A 21036-nucleotide genomic window follows, 5' to 3' on the forward strand; every position below is an offset into this window, starting at 1 on the left:
TCACTATGTGTCATACTACCCTCCATGGGGGGTATTTTGACACACTTGACTATGTCCAGAATTAAACCTACAACTGACAAACAGTGAACTAGAAAATTCTTGCTACCAACACTTTGGCAACATGCATGCAAATTTTATGAGAATAAAAGCAAATAGAAATTGTTAGGTAGTTACATTTGTTAGTTAGTTACCCTAGTTAGTACATTTTGGTGTTTTATATTAAAAAAAATATATATTTTTTCAACTGAATGCAAGGAGGAATTTTAAAACTTAAAACAAGGAGGAAGTATTTGTTATATGAGGGACTTCAAAGGCAGTTATATGAGGTCCAAACATCAATCCTTTGTTTTTTATGCTAAAGTTTCTGAGTGCCATACTTTAAGAAAGCTTTGCGTTCCAATTAAGCATCTCACGGGTTTCAGGATTTGTTCTAACAGATTTTACACAAAAAGTCAAGTTTTAGCAAAGAGAGCACGACTGTTTTGTTTGTTTTGAATCACGCGCACTAAAAACTGGAGGGGGGATATTTGGATTTGGGTATCCTAAAGCTGTATTAATCTGAAACTCTTAAAGTGTTTGGAGTATTACAGGCTATTGACTACATATTTCTTTTCTAAGACAATGTAAGCAAGAAAAAAAAAGATTGTTTGATGTACATCTGAATTTTGCCAGGTTTTTTATTTGTTATTGCAGAATTTTAGAACAGGTGCTGAAATAAAAAAATAACAGAATTTAATTCCAATTCTTATTTCTATTTCTCTCTGTGCTGACAAAATTGCAGACAGGCTTATGGCTGCTTCAGAGAGCATGGTCCAAATCTGTGCCCAGCAATCTATAACCATCAGGTCACAAGGGCACCAATTTTGCCAAACTCAGTTACTATTATTCTCCATGACCACACTGCCTTTTCTATGACGAAAACAATAAGAATTCCAAATAGGGATAGGTCCTTTTATTAGACAGTGAAACGAAAATATAAAGCAAAGACTCTAAATATTTCGATGACACAGTCGGTCATCATCATCAGTAGAGTTACTAACATATCAAAATTAAAATAAACTGCTTTTATATTAAACAAAATAATCACTTCCGGGTCAAAGCAAGTTACCGGTCCATTGACTTAAAAAGTTCACAAATTGTTCTTGAATTTTTGAATACTGTGCTGAGTAAAGGCGGTACAAGTTTATTCAAAATTGCAGGTCAAAGCAGGTTACTAGTCCATTGACTTAAAAAGTTCACTAACTGTATACTGCGTTGAATATTCTTCTAATTAAAAATGAAATAATGCTGAATTTACAGGTGCTAAATTTATCATTTTATTCTTCTAATATCAAATGAAATGTTGCTGATTCAGAACTCGGTCTGTCATCCCCATATATACAACGTTACTATTATTCTCCATGACCACACTGCCTTTTCTATGATGAAAACAATAAGAATTCCAAATAGGGTTAGGTCCTTTTATTAGACAGTGAAACGAAAATATAAAGAAGTGTGGTCATGGAGAATAATAGTAACGTCCTATATATGGGGATGAAAGACCAAATTCAGAATCAGCAACTTTTTTTTCTAATCCTCCCCTATGCCTTGTTTTTTCTAAGAATTAATGAACTTTGTTTGATGTTCTATTATACAATTTCATGATAATTGTGTAAGTGAAAAAGGGAAAAATAATTTTCTTTTGACATTTGGACTATGTTAATACTACCTTGTAAATCATGGACAGTGCATCATGCAGATTTGAAAAGATATAGGCTATTAGTCCCTGTCCTGCTCTAGTTTGGGTCTCATTTTTTTCCCTGAGGCCGTAATAATTTAAATATTATGAAAATTCTGGCTTTGAATATGACACATCTTTTCGTATTTTTAAAAGTTTTGACCTGATTTTTATATTAAGAGGGGAAGGAAATCACATTAAGAAAGTAAGTTTTTTATTACCATTATTAAAATGATGCATATTACCATTATTAAAATTATACATATTATCATAGGCAAATGAATGAAATAACAAGCTCTAAGATATTCTAAAACATTTGTATTGGTGTGTTAAAAATTATATTAAAACATAGAAATTTGAGTAAAAAAAAACAAAAAAAAACTAAATCTTCAAAATTTTTACTATTAAGTAATAGAATAATTCAAAGTTAAAATGACCGGAAAATATTATTAATGAATATGTGAAATCGATAACCAATAGAAATTAACTGAATGATTTTTCTTAAAATTAAGTTTATTATATATTAAACATATGGTTTGTTTTCATTATTTCTTTCCAGTCATCTTTACTATCAACATTTTTTTTTGTCAGTGTTTGACAAACTCAAATGATGCAATAGCCTTTAAAGAGTCTAAGAGGGAATAGTAGCCCTCATTCTTTTTTCCTTTTTTTCAGCAATTTCTCCCTTTTTCAAGTTTGACTTTGCTGTTCAAATTAACGTTTACTTGTTTTAGGATGCTTTTTTTCATTAGACATGCATAATAAGAGCACTAGAATTTTGTCTGTGTTTGACGAAACTTTGACGAAATTTCGTCTGAGCTTTGAGGATTTGTACCGACAAAGAACCATTTACAAAATGTAAAAAAAAAAAAAAAAGTGTGTTAATAAATTGATCTCAATGCTTAATTAGTTAACATTAACTAGAAAAAAAAATGTCCTGTCATCAACGGCTAGGGCTGGCAAAACCTGGTTTAAATTTGATGGATGCAAACACAAAAAAGCAGACCAATTTTAATGCCCTTTTTTTGGGTGTGTAATGAATGAATTCATTCTAAAATAAGTAAGTATTAATTTGAACAGCAAAGTCAAACTTGAAAAAAGGAGAAATTACTTGAAACAGAATGAGGGCTACTGCTCCCTCTTAAACTTTTTAAAGCCTATCGCGTCATTTGTGTTTGTCAAACACTGACAGAAAAATCCTCATAATAGAAAAGATGACTAGAAAAAAAGAATGAAAATCAGCCAAATGTTTAATATATAATTTTCTCAATTTCAAGAGAATTCATTCATTATTGTTTCTGTTTGTTTTGGTTTCACAGTTTCATTGATAATAATTTCCAGTCATTTTAAGTTTGAATTAGTCAAGAATTGTCTGTATGCTTTTGCATATAGGCTTTTGCGTTGTAGACTTTTGCATGGTTCTTCATTTTTATATTAAATATTTAATTTTTGAGAAATATTTAATTAATTTCTGTTAATTTTTTGTTGCAGAATTTTACAATTTGTTAATATCAGGTATATTTCAGTGTATGCTATGATTCTTTGAATAGCATAGATATCCATAGTATATTGGGATTTGGTTGAATATTCCCTGAAAGTTTAGTTAATTCTCTTTGGTGCTCCTGAGATCTCTTACAACAGTTCCCGAGTCTAAATGCACAGTGTCTTATGATTTAGTTAAAAATATCATGAAAGTCTAAACTAATTTGATTTTATTTTTATTACCAAATTTTAATTTTTAGTTCATATTATAAACATTAATAACAAAGACCCATTGTCTTTTTATCATTGCCTCACTGCAAGTTTTGTCAATTAGGGATATGCCTTATCTTAGAACTGTTTAATGGTTTTAAATTATAGCTTCTAGGGACTGTATTGGAGGGTTGTGAACTAAATAATAAAATATTTTGCTCACCCAGGTTATCAAATGACTGATGTGAATAAATGTTTACTATCAAAAAAGTAAAGGTTAGAATCAATAGAGGAAGTTTTAAAGACAGTCAATTTAGAAGAAATTAATTAAATATTTTGGATTTAAATTTAAAAGTTATCTTCAGCAATGTAAATCAATATAAAACTAAGCTTACAATATAACAAGAAATCTAAAATCACCAAAAAACAGTTAAATGTATGAAAAATTGTCAAAAAAAAATGTAAAATAATTTTTTTACAAAAAATTTATGTAAAAAACAGTTAAATTAGAATACATTGCTGAATAGTTTACGATTAGTTTAATTGTAGCCAATATATTAATTTTGCTTGTTTTTCTTCTCTGACGTTGGTGTTTACTTATATAACCAGTAAATTCAATTAGTCTTTCTGACAATTTACTTGTTCTTCAAAGCCTAAACTGTCAAAATTCAAAATTCTCAAAGTTTTAATTTTTTAATTTGAAATCCCTTAAATGTATTTTCGATATTTTCTAATCAGTAAGAGGCTCTAGTCTTCTAGCTCCTGGTCTTCATTCAAGAGTATATTCCAGTGTCTATGCTTCTGAAAATTTCGTTCACCAAAGGAGGAACTTCAATCAAAAAAGCTGGCAGTAAATTTGTGTTGATTGCTTAATAATGGACCTAACCAAACTATCTGATCATGTTCCTGTTAAAGAAGGTAATGGAGTGATAAGTGGAATGTTTTTGTTGTATATATGCTAAATTTGGTTAAAAAACACATAAGAAAACTGGAGATAATTAAATTCTTTATAAGAATGTGAAGTTTAAAATGGGAGTTTACTTTTTGGGAAGTTTCTTGTCTTTTTTAAGTTTAAAAGTTAAAAAATGAGTTCTATTTTGAGCTTTATGTTTCTATATCTCAACATCAAAAATAATAATTGTAATTATTGAACAATAATGATTGTTAGCATTGTTATAACAGTAACAACTACCAAAAAGAACTAATGTATGTAGATTGCAGCTTAAAATATAGTGGTATTTGGTCCTTAAAATCTTAACAGTTTTGAATTTATTAAGGTTAGAAAAGCGAAAATATATAAAATACATTTCTCTTTCGGTAAAGTACACATTTGACTTTGTCTGATTTGATAATTTATAGGAATTTCTGTTAATTTTGTGTTTCAGTAACTTGTTGATAGATTTTTATTTCTTTTTTGTGTTGCGGTTATCATTTACTTTGTTTCTGCTCTTTATTGATTTAATTTAGTTCTTTACTTATTTCTTGAAAACTTGTCGTGGAAAAAAATGTTGGTTTTTAACTTTAAGACTCAGAATGAATATGCTACTTCAAATATGAATAAAATGACTGTTTTGGTACTCAGCCGTTTTTGGTGATGATCTCGGATTTTTCAGGGCTTTGTTGACCGAATTATTTTTAGATATTTCTCTACATACAGTTTAAACGTGGACTAGATTTTTTTTACTTATGTAGGTTTATTTATACCTAAGGCCCCCAAAAATGTCTACAAGAAAGGAAAAAGTTTTGATTTTGAAAGTAAGATATCACAGTTAATTTTAGGAGCAGCTAGTGTGGCCCAGTCTAAGTCAGCTTAAGCGCTTTGTTGTAGATTTGAGAAGATATGTTAGTCTCCGTTCTGCACTGGAATCTGGTACCATTGCTTTTCTTGAGGCCAAAACAATTTTAATGATTTAAAGAATATGAAAATTGGAACTTATGAATGGTGTGACGTTGAAAAATAACTGTCATATAGACATTTTTACTGACTTAAGACGATTCGAATTGGACTTTTCGAAGCTGAAATTTCGGAAGGGTAACTACCTCCCGGGACTTTATGATGCTCGTAGACTCCGGGATGATAATTTGAGAGAAAATTTCAAAAACTGAGAGATTAACATTTGACAGTGTAGAAGATGGTCCGAATAATTTTATGAAAATATTTTGTGAAGTTGCTGATAGTTTATTAGGGGAAAAAAAAATTAGAAACGCAGCTATGAATGTTAGTGAAAAAACTTTATCTTTAATAGAGAGGAGAAGGGTATTTTACAAGAATTATCTAAGTGATAGATCATATGAAAACAAGAGGAATATAAAGAAAGTGGAGAAAGTATTAGAATATGAACTAAGAAGGTGTGAAGTGGAGGCCATGAATAAAGTTGCCGAGGATAAAGTTGCCGATGATCTGAAAGACGCAGCTAGATGGCATAATATTAAAATATTGTACTGGCATGTTAAGAAATTGACAGGGAATAGTCAATCTGAACTTGTCCCAGTTAAAGATAGGAACGGGACTACAATTATTAATAAGGAAAGTTAAAGAAAGGCGGGTAGAACATTTTGAGAATGTGCTAAACCGGGTAGAGTTACAGGAAAAGATATAGAGGAAAATGAAAAAGTTTGTGATACCTTGGATGAGAATGAAAATTGGTTTTGTGAGGAAGAAATAGAGGCAGTTCTAAAAGGATAAAAAAATAATAAAGCCCCAGGTACTGGTACTCTGGTAAGTGAGTTTCTTAAATATGGTGGCTCTGAGGTTAGAAAAAGTTACTGAAGACTATTAATATGATTTTTGAAAAAGGGGAAGTATCTATAGATTTTAGGAAAACCCTAATTAAACCACTGCGTAAGAAAGGTCATAACAGTGAGTATCTTAATTATCAAGGCATTAGCTTGGTCTCTGTAGGTAGCAAATTACTTGGTAATATGATACTTTTTCGACTCACAGATGCTGTAGACAAAGTGATAAGAGAAGAACAGTGCAGATTTGGAAAGGGTAGAGGATGTGTCAGCCAAATTTTCACTCTTTAGTTAATACATTAGAAGTGCCTGCGTTATCAAAAAACTCTTCAGTCCTCAGTAATATAGACTATGAGCAAGCGTTCGATTCTGTTGATATAAGAGCTTTAGCAAAGGTCTTATCCTAGTATGGTATATCAGACAAATATATTAAAGTGATAAGTGCTATGTATAAGAATAATACTGCTGCGGTTAAGGTAGGAAATGAGGTTAGCAGCTGTTTTCGTGTTAAATCAAGAGTTAAGCAGGGTTGTGTTCTATCCCCCTTTATATAGATCATTTTGATTGAATTTGTCTTAAGGATCACAAGAAAGGCAATGGGAGACCACGGACTCAAATGGAGAGGAAAAACTTTCCTGGACTTAGATTATGCTGATGATTGAATCATCCTAAATGAAAGTTTGGGCGAAATGAATGAACTTTTAAAGGTTTTGTGAGTTCAGGGTGCTAGAATAGGTTTGAAAGTTAACGTTAAGAAGACTAAGTTGCTAAGGCCAGGAATAAGTGAAGATGAAAAGTTTATGTTGGTTAACGAAAAGATTGATCAGGTGGACAGCTTCACTTACCTTGGTAGTATTATTAGTAAGGACAGTAGGAGCATTGAAGATGTTAAAAGTACAACCGCCAAGGCTCAGGGTGTTTTTCAAAGTCGAAAAAAGTTTGAAAGAATAGGAAGATTACTGTGCAAACCAAGATTAGAATATTGGAAGCTACAGTGATGACAGTGTTCAAATATGGTTCTGAAGCACGGGTGGTCCGAAAAGTGGATAAAGATTTGCTAGATGTGTTCCAGAGAAAGTGTCTACGGATTGTTCTGGGTACCTGGCTGACTCACCTTATTTCAAACAGTAGGCTCTACGAAAAATGCGATTCTATCCCGCTGTCTAGGGCTATTATGAGAGAAAGGTTGAGATGGCTTGGGCATGTTCTGCAGATGAAGGATGACAGATTGCCGAAGATTGTCCTTTTTGGCCAACCGTAAAAGGCTTTACGGAAAGCTGGTCGACCGCAGTTGGGTTGGGAGGATATCATAAAGAAAAATTTAAGGGAAATGGGAACTTCCTGGGAGGGTTTAAAGAGGGAGGCTTTGAATAGATTGGGACGGAGGAGGAGCGTGCGTAGCTGTGTTTGCCCCAGGCGGCTTGGTGCTGCGGTGATATGTTAGTAGTGGTAGTAATCCCTAATTCTAGCTGAATATTCCTATTTCTCATAATATTAAAACACTAAAAAAAGAGCAACAACATAACCAAGACTATTAAACAAAACATCACATAACGGGGATTGACAGTTGAATATACATATAGCCTACTGATGTTTATTCCTTTAAGTTTTAATAATTTTGGATGTTTTAAGTTTAGAAAAGTAAAATGCTTAAAATGTATTTTGTTTTCAGTAAAGTGCAAATTATGCTCTTCCTGATCTTGAGAAGGTATGGGGAAGGTATTAGTAGTAAGCAATAATGGTATTTAGATTATGCCTTTTTTATCTAACTCAACATCCCCTCCTCATGCCCTGATTGTTTCAACTTAATACTATAAGCCGTTTCTGAGTTGTATCTGGTACATTCTGTTGATAACCTGGATGCACATAATGTGGGTTTCAATTTACCCATGAATATAGTGTTTTTACTAGCTCAGCATACCCCTCGGCAAGCACTGAAAGTTTCAATTAATGCTCTAATCTGTCCTTGATATACTGCTGATTAAGCCATTTGACAGCTTGTGTAAATACAGCGTTTTTCAATTTAATATAACATACCCCCAACATTATCTGAAAATGTCTCTTTAAATCCCTTAGGTTTAATATCGGTATTAGCAGTAGTAGTAAAAGTTATGGGGGTAGTATTGACATAGTACCTTTTGGCTGGTTCAACATCCCCCTTAATACGCAAGTCCTACCCGTAGCTTCAATAGTAGTAGCGGTAGCAGTAATAACAATAGTAGTATCAGAATTAGCGGTAGTAGTAGTAGTAACATTATGCACAGAGTGCCTTTCGTTTAATTGAACGTCTCTCTCAAGACGCCCTGAAAGTTTCAACTTACTACGCTAAGCTATTCCTGGTGAATTGCTTATACATCCTTTTGACAAGCTGAACCAACTTTGTGTATTTTGATTTACTTCAACACCCCTCTAAATATTTTCTGAACTCTAAAAGGACTCTAAAAGGTCAGGCAATCCCACTTTTCTCAATAACAAATTCTATATGTAAACAGTTACCGAATTGCATAATTTACCGCCCTTGTCCTTAGGGCTATAGGGGTTGACATCCTCAGAAACATAGTTACTTGACCTTTCTACTCTGTTGAACAAAATGGCTATTTCAAAATTGAGATTGGAGGTGCTTTGGAAACTGACGGGCGTGGTAGGGGCCTGGATGCCCTCCAATCACTTTTGACTGTAAAAAGAGTCCAAGAACTTTCAATTTCTAATCAAATAAGTTTGAGTTAAAGTTTCTACAACAACGCTTTCTACATCAAGTGCCTTGGTAAAAAAAAAAACATTTGGCCAACATCGCTCTTTACTTGGGCAGCGCTTGGACTACCTTTGATGGTTGAGCTATATCATTTTAAATAAAGTTTGAATTTACATTTTATGCAAAGCATTTCTTAAATAAGGACAGTTTTCAAATTCTCACTTTTAATTTAAATGTAATCCTTCAATAGTCAGATATCATATTTGTTTTCAGGAACTCATTCTTAAATATTGTAGGGAAATCCAGCATGCACCATTACTCAGCCACTTTCAGGACATACCTCCCCCCTCTCTAGTGATTATTTATAATTAGTTTCAGGACTAAATTTGACATCTAATAAAGTTTATTCTCTTCGTATTTAGAAAAAACTGGATATTTCACTTTCAGGTCATACTTATATGATATATGAAGTATCCTTCTATATATGGATTCTCATTGTGGCTTGTCTTCTTGTCTTGTTGCTGTCTTTTCATACTAGGTCTTTTCAAAGATATTTGATTATTCCAGAAAGTCCGATTTCTAACAACGATTTCTACTAAGCTTCAAATTTTAGTTATCTTTTTTAAGGTTTTTGAATTGTTGTAATCCCTTGTCAAAATGTATGCAAATATTTTTGCAATTACTAGTTTTTTGCTCCTTAATTAATTCAACTTAAAGTTTTTCATACACAAAACTATTCAATATTACCACTTAAGTGAGACAGCGTCATTGCAACACCGATGTATATCAAAATGACGTCACTCCCATAACTATTTTTTCCCCCGAAATTAAGGCTCTTATCGATTTTTTTTTCAAACTTCTGACCTATCTAGATCGTTTTTTAGGCCAGAATATCCCAGGATGCCAGTTTTTCCGAAAAATATGATGCTGTTTTGGAGAAAAAATACGTACATAAATATACAATTATTTCTCGTTTATAAATATAGTATATATATATATATATATATATATATATATATATATATATATATATATATATATATATATATATATATATATATATATATATATATATATATATATATATATATATCTATATATATATATATGTGTGTGTACTATCTTTATGAAAGAGCAATAATTGTATATGTATTTATTTACGCATATATTTTTTCTCGAAAACGGCTGTATATTTTTTCGGAAAAATTTGTATCTTCGGATAAACTCGCATTAAAAAAAAAACGATCTAGATCAGTCAGAAGTCTGAGGAAATTCTTAAAGAGCCTTAATTTTGGTATTTGCAAGTGACGTCATGTACTATGGTAGTACATCATATAAGCATTTCTTATGAAATCATATAAGCATTTCCTTATATGCTGTCTTGCATAGCATAAATAAGATTGTTGAGTTTCCAACGTATTAGTTATTTATATAATATAATGTCTGTTGGAAGGCCCAAAAAAAGGTCATTGCTAAATTGTCTGAAGTAATCAAAATCCGAAAACGTTTCAAAAATGAAAAGGAACGGCAAATACACGGGCGGTTAGAAGATATGTGAAAACGACAATTAGAGCGTGTCAAAAATGAAAACAAAGAACAAAGACTAACTCGGTTAGAAGGAATGTAACACCGAGCATGTGTAGCGAGTCGAAGATGAAAATGAAGAGCAAAGATTAACGTGGTTAGAAGAAAAGTGGTGGTGAGTCAATAATGAAAATGAAGAGCATAGACACGCATGGTTAGAAGACATGCGACGCTGAGAATGTGAGCGAGTCAAAAATAAAAATGAAGAGCAAATACACACGCAGTTAGAAGACATGCGACAACGAGCATTTGAGCGAGTCAATGAAAATCAACCTAGACAGCGAGAATCAAAACGTGTCAAAATTGAAAATGATAGCGAAGATGATTGGGTTTTGGGATTTTGACATGGATAAGGTCATCAATGCCTACAATAGCTATGATAAAAAAAAAGGTTTGGCGATATGTATTTCATAATGACGAAAGACAAGCCGAGGTACAACGAACCAAACAAATTGAAAATTATGGCGATGATGATTGGGTTTTGGATTTTGACATGGATAAGAACATCAAATGCCTACCATAGCATTTGAAAATCAAAAACCCGGACTAGATAAATCGTTGGAGAAAAAGAAGTTTTTGTCCCTGAACAATTCAAAGAAACAAAGTTTAGCTATATGTCTTTCACAATAACAAAAGACAACCTAAGGCAAAAGTGAGAGGCCTAAGACACGCGACAATGAGAATCCATATATAGAAGCCTGCTGAGTATCGGGGCCCGGCAATATATATATATATATATATATATATATATATATATATATATATATATATATATATATATATATATATATATATATATATATATATATATATATATATATATATATATATATATATATATATATATATATATATATATATATATATATATATATATATATATATATATATATATATATATATATATATATATATATATATATATATATATGTATATATATATATATATATATATATATATATATATATATATATATATATCAGCCTCCCACTGGGTTCATAATTATGAAAAAAGTTCATATTTTTAACCTAGGTTCATAAAGTTCATATTTTTCATGTCATCTGCTAGAAAGCACTTGCGGTTGTTGTTTTTTTTCTTATAAGGGACAAGCGAAGCAAATGTATGTGCAAGAGTTTTATTCAAAAATTATGTGCAAAAGAGTTTTATATGTAACACTGCATGGTTTGTGAACATACATTTTCTTCTCTTCAAAAAGACATTGTTACATCTAACTTGGTTCCTATATTGCCCCGGACAACGGACAAAAGCGTAAACTCAAAACGAGCAAAAAGTAAAAGGAGTATGGCTGACAACACTCATGTCTTCTTCAGACCAGAAAATAATTTGCACTATACTTAAAAAAACAAACAAGAAAACCGTGTATTGTCAGTTTAATATATATATTCTGATATCTATTGGTTATTTATTGTTATTTCTGTTCGTTTTGGGTTCAATTCATTTATTTATGGTGACAAGTTTTCCACAAAAATTTTTTCTACATGATTTGGTTGGAGCAAAAAAAAAACAAAAAAATTCTTCATAGTAATGAATGGTAAGTAAATAACAATCCTTGTCAATAACGAAAGTATAAGAGCCTAACTATTGATATCTTTCAGTCAAAGAATCAGCTTTTTATGGTGATCTTAAATATGTATTTGCTTATTAGTAATTAGTGTAGTTATTAGACCACAAGAGATTTGCATAATTATAGAAAACACAAGGAAAGCAACTTAATAAGGGGCGATTTCGGTAAAAATATGCCGTCAACTTTTGATTGCATTGCAAGAGTACTCATGAGCTGATGTATGAAGCCACAGTAATCAGAAATGTTTCCCCTTAACGGATTGTTATATTTCTGTATTTTCCCCCTGAACGAATACGTATTTGGACTGTGTCAACACCGAAGTTTTGGTTTCTGAACTTTGAACTATTTTTAACGAAATGGCCATACGTAAGGGAGTTTTTGGTACATGATCTTTGAACTATTTTGAAAAAATGGCTACCTCAAATTTTTTATCAGATATATTTTGGGAAAGATGGCGTGGGGAGGGGGGGGAGGGGGTTAGTTGGCCTCCGATCACTTTTGACTCTTTAAATGGGCACTAGAACTCTCGATTTTCAATCGAATGAGCCCCCTTTGAAGTTTATACGACGAACCCTTCTATATGAAGTACCTCTGGAAGAAAATAAATGGAGTGTGGGAGGAGGCTAGCTTCCCTGCGATCACTTTTGACTGTTAAAAAGTGAATTACAACTTTCAATTTCCAGTAAAATGAGCCCTCTACTAAGTTTATACGAGTATCCCTTACATAAGAACTATATATGCCCCCAGAGCATTACTTACAACGCCTGCCTCCGGGCCCTGGGGTTTGCGTCGACACAGGAATTTTTCTAATCTGACCTTTTAACTATTTTTAATGAAATGGCTATTTTAAAATTTCATCGGATGGGCTTGGGGAAAAAAGGGTGCGTGGGGGGCTAGTTGCCCTCGGATATCTTTTAACTCTTAAAAAGTGAACTAGAATTTTCAATTTCCAATCAAATGAGCCCTCTCTGAAGTTTATTCGAGCATCTCTTTCATAAGAACCATATACACCCACAGGACAACACTTACAACGCCTACTCCCGGGCCCCTGGGAGTTGTGTTGACACCCGAGTTTTTGTTTATCTAATTATTGAACAATTTAAATAAAACTGGCTATCTTAAAATTTGTAGCGGATGGGTTTGGGTAAAAAGAGGGCGTGGGGGGAGGGGTTAGTTGCCCTTAAATCTCTTGACTCTTTCAAAGTGAACTAGAACTTTAAATTTCCAATAAAATGAGCCCCCTATGAAGTTTATACGAGCATCCCTTCTATAAGAACCATACATGCCTTTAGGGCATAACTTAGAACGCCTTCCCCGGGCCCTGGGGGGTTGTATTGACGCCGAAGTTACTCTTATTTTACCTTTGAACTATTTTTGTTAGAAAATTGTCTATCTCAAATTTTTCATCAGAGGAGTTGGGAAGAATAAGGCGTGGGTGGGGGCTAGTTGCCTTTCGATCTCTTTTTACTATTAAAAAGTGAACTTGAACTTTCAATTTCCATTCAAATGAGCCTTCTCTGAAGTTTATAAGAGCATTTCTTTCATAAGAACCATATATCCCCCAGATCATAACCTACAACGCCTGCCCCCGGACCCTAGGGGGTTGTGTTGACACCTGAGTTTTTGTTATCTGACTTTTGAACAATTTTTAACTTAATGGCTATCTCAAAATTTTTATCATATGCAATTGGGGAAAATGGGGAGTGGGGGGGGGCTAGGTGCCATCGAATATCTTTTGAGGCTTAAAAAGTGAACTAAAACTTTCACCTTCGAACTATTTTTAATGAAATAGCTATTTTAAAATTTCATTGGATGGGCTTGGGGAAAAAAGGGTGCGTGGGGGGGGGGGCTAGTTACCCTCGAATATCTTTTGACGCTTAAAAAGTGAACTAGAACTTTCAATTTCCAATCAAATGAGCCCTCTCTGAAGTTTTGACGAGCATTCCTTCCATAAGAACCATATATGCCCCCAGGGCATAACTTCTAACCCTTGCTCTGAAGATTGTGGGGGCAGTGTCCTGGTCAAAGATATAATTTCCAGAACTTTCTACTACGTTGAACAAAATGGCTATCTCAAAATTTAGATTCGATGTGTTTGGGGAAATGGTGAGTTTGGAAGGGTAGTTAGTTGCCTTCCAATCACTTTTGACTATTAAAAAGGGCTCTAGCCATTTAAATTTTCAATCGAATGAGCCCTTTTTGAAGTTTCTTCGACAACGCTTTCTATAAAAACCTTATATGTCCCCAGGGCATAACTTACAACCCTTGCCCCGAAGGCTGTGGGGGGTTGTCATCCTCAAAGACCTAATTTCCAGAATTTTCAACTACGTTGAACGAAATGGCTATCTCAAAATTTCGATTTTATGTGTTTGGGGGAAAGGTAGGCATGAGAGGGGGTTATTTGCCCTCCAATCACTTTTGACTATAAAAAAAGGGCACTAGCCCTGTGAATTTCCAATCAAATGAGTCCTTTTTGAAGTTTCTACGACAAAGCTTTCTATAAAAACCTTATATGCCCCCAGAGCATAACTTACAACCCTTGCTCTGAGGCTGTAGGGGGAGTGTCCTCCTCAAAAACATAATTTCTATCGGGAAACTACGTATAACAAAATGGCTATCTCAAAATTTTGATTTGATGTGTTTGGGGAAATGGCGGGCGTGGAAGGGGTGTTTGCCGCCTTCCAATCCCTTTAGCGCCGTAAATAGAGTAATAGAACTCTCGACTTCCAATTAAATGAGCCCCCTTTGAAGTTTATACGACGACCTATTCCATATGAAGTGCCTCTGGGAAAAAAAAAAATAATAATAAAACATTGGAGGCGTATGGCCTTTACTATAGGCAACGCTAAAGCGTTGCCTCTGATACATATGAAGGTAAAAGCTCGTGAAACATTGTTTAAAAAAATAGGTTTTCAGGTTAAAGGCATCTCATGTGTAGCTTTTTTTCATGTTTTGATAAATCAAACATGTTGTGGAAAGAGATTTATTTTTTTCTATGAGTAATGGACAAATCAGTTGTTTTTCTTGTCCCTTAAACAATTAAATCCAAAAAAAAAGATTCGTCGTTTGTATGGTTTATATATATATATATATATATATATATATATATATATATATATATATATATATATATATATATATATATATATATATATATATATATATATATATATATATATATATATATATATATATATATATATATATATATATATATACATATATATATATGTATATGTCATGTATGTATATGTATATATATATATATATATATATATATATATATATATATATATATATATATATATATATGCATAGTGTACACCCTCCCCCCCAAATGTTAGTCCAGTTCTGTAAACATAACAAAAATACCTTTAAAGTTTTTAAAGTCATTTTTGTAACCAAACCCACCCCCCCCCCCCATCCCCGAAAAAAATATCCTTTTTTAGAAAAGATTTTTTTAATAAATTGAGAAGCGGTTGGCAACCTACCAGTAAAAACATATTAACTAGCATTTTAGTCTTTTTGACTTATTATATCTCTCTAGCAAATAATAAAAGAGGTTAAATTCCCGCAATTTTAGTCAAAGATTTTGTATAAACGAGGTTTGACGACCATAGGTTTTAACAACTTTGGAGTAACTTTAAAACTACATATATAACCTGGAAAAAAAACTAATAAGATAAGCAACAAATGCGATTATAAACAGAATATAAGGATTATACAGGATAAAACAAGAATGTATACAGGATATAAGGATGTATAAGGATAAAACAGATTATAATGCAGATTATAAGGGCATAGTGACCTTCAACTGATAATTTAGAAAATACTATTAATACTAAATAGCATATCAAGTATAATTTAGCTAATCAGATGTCAAAAGTAATTATTGAGTTTAACTAGATTTTTCTTTATTCTAGGCACCGCTGTGACATCATTTTTTAAACAAGGAAATAAAATACTTATGCCTGGTTTAACCACTCTATTTCTTAAACAAGAAACAAATGCAGATTATAAACATCAAGAGCATAGTGACCTTCAACTGACCAACGACATGGATACATTTGATGAAAACGGTCCCTATGAATTATCAAATCTACCAAACACCTCTCACTACCAACGAAAACCATTCGCGTGTGATGTTTGTACAGAAAAATTCAGTTTAGAGCATCATTTATCAGATCATCTTAGAACTCATACGGGAGAGAAACCTTTCATGTGTGTAGTATGTGAAAAAAGATTCTTTTCTAGTTCTCAATTGTCTACACACCTGAGAACGCACACTGGTGAGAAACCTTTCATTTGTGAAGTATGTGAAAAAGGATTTACTACTAGTTCTAACTTGTCTCTACACCAGAGAACGCACACTGGTGAGAAACCTTTTGTTTGTGGAATATGTGCAAAAAGATTCATATCCAGCTCTGATTTATCCAGACACCGAAGAACTCATACGGGAGAGAAACCTTTCGAGTGTCAGACATGTGAAAAAAGTTTCACTTCTATTTCTCAATTGTCTATACACCAGAGAACGCACACTGGTGAGAAACCTTTCATTTGTGAAGTATGTGAAAAAAGTTTTACTTCTTGTTCTCAATTGTCTATACACCAGAGAACGCACACTGGTGAGAAACCTTTCGTTTGTGGAGTATGTGCAAGAAGATTCATATCCAGATCTTATTTATCCAGACACCGAAGAACTCATACGGGAGAGAAAACTTTCGGGTGTCAGACGTGTGAAAAAAGTTTCACTTCTAGTTCTCAATTGTCTATACACCAGAGAACGCATACTGGTGAGAAACCTTTCATTTGTGATGTATGTGAAAAAAGATTCACTTCTAGTTCTCACTTGTCTCATCACCAGAGAACGCACAGTGGTGAGAAACCTTTCATTTGTGAAGTATGTGAAAAAAGATTCACGTTTAGTTCTAGTTTATCTACACACCAGAAAACTCATACGGGAGAGAAACCTTTCGAGTGTGATGTATGTACAAAAAAATTCAGTTTAAAGCATCATTTATCAGATCATCATAGAACTCATACGGGAGAGAAACTTTTCATGTGTGAATTATGTGAAAAAAGATTCACTTCTAGTTCTCAATTGTCTCGACACCAGAGAACGCACAGTTGTGAGAATCTTTTTTTTCGTGAAGTATGTGAAAAAAAATTCACTTCTAGTTCTAATTGATCTATACACCTGGAAACTCATACTGAAGAGAAACCTTTCATTTGTGATGTATGTGAAAAAAGATTCCCTTCTAGTTCTAACTTGTCTCTACACCAGAGAACGCACACTGGTGAGAAACCTTTCATTTGTGAAGTATGTGAAAAAAGATTCATATCCAGTTCTAATTTATTTCAGCACCAAAGAACGCATACTGGAGAAAAACCATTCGAGTGGGATGTATGTACAAAAAGTTCAGTCTAGAGCATCATTTATCAGATCATCATAGAACTCATACGGCAGAGAAAGTTTTCATGTGTGAAGTATGTGACAAAAGATTTACTTCTAGTTCTAACTTGTCTCTACACCAGAGAACACACACTGGTGAGAATCCTTTCTTTCGTGAAGTTTGTGAAAAAAGATTCACTTCTAGTTCTAATGTGTCTACACACCGGGAAACTCATACGGAAGAGAAACCTTTCATGTGTGAAGTATGTGAAAAAAGATTCCCTTCTAGTTCTCACTTGTCTATACACCAGAGAACGCACACTGGTGAGAAACCATTTATTTGTGAAGTATGTGCCAAAAAAATTCACGTGTAGTTCTAATTTATCTACACACCGGAAAATACATACGGGAGAGAAACCTTTCAATGTGATGTATGTACAAAAAAATTTAGTTTAAAGCATCATTTATCAGATCATCATAGAACTCATACAGGAGAGAAACTTTTCAGAGAAAGACAGTGCCTAACTGCTTACGCCTAATTGACCTCAATAGATATTGCGACAAATGTATTTCTATTTAAGATACTGATCTAAAGGACAATCTATTCACCATTCCAAGAAAACCGCATTTGAATTAGACTTGTTATGTACTAAACAATCCATATTACCACCAAACAATCAATTGATCAAGTGGTTTCAGCTGTTAAAGCTCAAAAGATAATCTCAAACAAAATCGTATTCTTTTAAAACTAGGAAAAATAATTGTTCCAGTATTACTCAGTATTTGTTAATTTCTAAGGTCATGTATTCTACAAAGAATAGTTTTTGAAAAAATACAATAAATTTGTTACTAAACATGCCTGCTTAGAGTGGGGGGAATTAAGAATTTTCCCCCTGAGACTGGTTCCAAATACCACTCCTCTCTCAGAAAAAGGATGACTTAAGAATGTACTTCCTCTATAATTCTGAGCCCCGTTAAAAATCACCCTTACCCCCGCCCCCACTCAAAATCTCTAGATTTACTAAACAATTTATCCTACTACACTTTTATTTTAGCGTTTTCCTCGACGTTGCCATTGTGTTTTCTCTAGACATCTACATACAAAAACGACAAATCACTGCTATTGATGAAACTGATGTGTACAAGCTGATGAAAAATGGACGTCACAAAAAGAAAATTATCTTTACTGGTATGTAATTTAAAATTTTCTTCCGAACTTGAACTGTGGTGGCAATTTCAAGACCTTATATGGAGAGAAGTTAAATGGTCCGGTTTTGAGCCACGATGTGTAGCGTACCAAGGACAGGAAAAGAACAAAAAGGCTCTCAACTCTTCTCCTGAAGCTTTTGTTGTCCACTTTTTGTGTTAAAATTGAAAACTCGGCTCTCGGTTGTGATTCAACGATTGAACCATTTAGCCTTGGTGAAACTGTTTAATACCTTCAATTAAAAGTTTGCCTGAAAGGGAAAACTTTCGTCGTATATGAGGACCATAAAGAATTTTAAGTTTTCTTTTTTCTACCTCAAAGACAAAATAAAAAGTCCCTCTCGCCCCACCTTGACACTTATGAAGTTGACTGTTAATCCCCAGGAATTTGCACAAGAGAAACATTTTATTCAGCTGTATCTACTGAGGTAAATCAAAATACACTATGTGGCATGAGGTTATTTTTGAAATAGCTTAGGGTATCAAGTTGAAATTTTTGGGATCCGAATTGACATCCAGTTTTAGCTTCGTTGGGGGATCAAAATATTTATGGTTAAACTTCATGGTAATTACAGAAAATATATTAAAGATTAGTTTTTATCTATGCGCGACACCTTAATCTTGACCAAAGGTTTGTTTTCTCATACTGACTTAGAATAATAAGTCAAAATGTAGACCTGGATACTTAGACTGGATCTGCTTTATATTTTAGTCCATTTAGACGCCTATTTATAATTGCAGGATAAACGAAACCTTAATGAAGACAAAAAGACAGGGATACATGTCTGATTGTAATGAAGCTTAATATCCTAAATTATAGGTTATTTTAATTATTTAATTAAGACACCAGAACAAAACTCCGGTCAATAAATCCATTTGTTCCAACAAATAAACAGCTACAACAATATGCAATACTTCAAATCTCTTTGAATAAAATGGTCGATCGAGATACCTGTGTGTTCAAGGATGTTTGCTTGATGAGGAGTAGGTTGGTTTCAGGAAAACTACTGTTGTGCAAAAACCCCGAAATTTCGAAATTGTTTTTTATAATTTAATTCCAATCTAGTTGCTTATAGTATTTTGAAGCAGAAAGGTAAAAAAAAAATATACTAAGGTCCTTTAGCTAATTTTATTAAAAATGGACAAAATTTATTTGCTTACATATTGAATTTTTCTCACTTATACTGAGTTAACGGAATTCTCTATATCTTCCAAATTTCTGGGAACATAGATCTCTAAGTTTTGTATACATAGATCTCGAATGAGAGGTTATGATTTTTGGGGTTGTTTTACTAAATTTTGATGCTTCTGTATTTTGTATCGAATAATACCGAAATCAATTACGTATATCACATTTTATGAAAACTAAAAATTTGTCAATGAGGGGTTTGGACTGGAGTCCTGGGTTATTAGGCTAGTCTTCTCTGGGTCAATTGTAGTGACAAATGAAACTCAGAGAGGAAAGAAACTAACAAAATGAAAAATAAAATCGGTGAAAAAACGAGGATTTTATCAGCCAGTGGCGAACCATGAAGAAGACAAAATATAAGCAAATATTTCGACAAGGACCTCCGCCAAGTCGTTCTCAGTGCTAAACAAAAAAAAAAGAGACAAAGAAAAAAAAACGAACATCTAACCTTTCGAAGTTTACCCTACAAAGACAGAACAGACACTGAATAAAAACCAGGCAGGAATCAATGAAAAAGAATTTACCAAGATGATTGGGCAAGAATCTTTTGCTTTGCAATAGTTTTAGCTGGTCTACATTTTCGTTTTTCATTAGATATGCAAGTAGATTCTTTTAAGTTAAGAATGTATTTACGTCAATTGTAGTAAAAAATTCCGTGTATATAAAGGCCTTGAACATTAGTTTAATTTAAGTTTCCCACAGCCACCTGGGCTGTTTCCATCCATTTCCTGTCAAATTCTATTGGACCTAGGAAATAACATTTCCCCAGTTTTTTATTTGAGTGAGAAACTCTTGGCTGAAATAAACCTTTAAAAATAATAAGCATGGCTGTCTCAGAAACCCCTTTGCACACTTCGAGCTAGCATTTCTCCTTATGTGAAATATTATTAGACCTAATGTATAATTTTAAAAAAATTAAGTTCCTTCAACTGAGAGTAAGGAGCAATGTTAAAACTTAACATGAACAGGAATCATTACTTATATGAAGGGATTCGCCCTCTCCTTAATATCTTACTCTTTACGCTAAATTTCTTAGCATTTTGAAAAAATCTTCCTATTCTAATGAAAATGCTCTTGTGTTTCAGAAGCCGTTCTTAAGAAAATGGGACGAACAGTCAAACTTTATCGTAAAGAGCAAAATATTGAGGACCACCGCCAACCGCTTCATATACAGACCTTTCTTTTGTCAAAAAGTTCGAAATTTCACGCTTTTTGTATATTAGAGCTTGAAACATCTATAGT

General features: G+C 33.0%; 1 protein-coding gene across 1 annotated transcript; it reads left to right on the plus strand.

Moving 5' to 3' along the window:
* The first annotated feature begins 1216 nt into the window (after positions 1–1216).
* LOC148947971 (uncharacterized) lies at positions 1217–17195 on the plus strand. The gene is made up of 3 exons (XM_089096054.1): positions 1217–1299; positions 4169–4327; positions 15931–17195. The coding sequence occupies exons 2-3, from the start codon at positions 4285–4287 to the stop codon at positions 17193–17195; spliced, it is 1308 nt and encodes a 435-aa protein (XP_088952180.1). The 5' UTR covers positions 1217–1299; positions 4169–4284.
* The last annotated feature ends 3841 nt before the right edge of the window (positions 17196–21036 follow it).

The sequence above is a fragment of the Artemia sp. Qi Xiang Cuo genome, chromosome 10, assembly GCF_049724085.1.
Source record: "Artemia sp. Qi Xiang Cuo chromosome 10, ASM4972408v1, whole genome shotgun sequence".
Classification (NCBI taxonomy): domain Eukaryota; kingdom Metazoa; phylum Arthropoda; class Branchiopoda; order Anostraca; family Artemiidae; genus Artemia; species Artemia sp. Qi Xiang Cuo.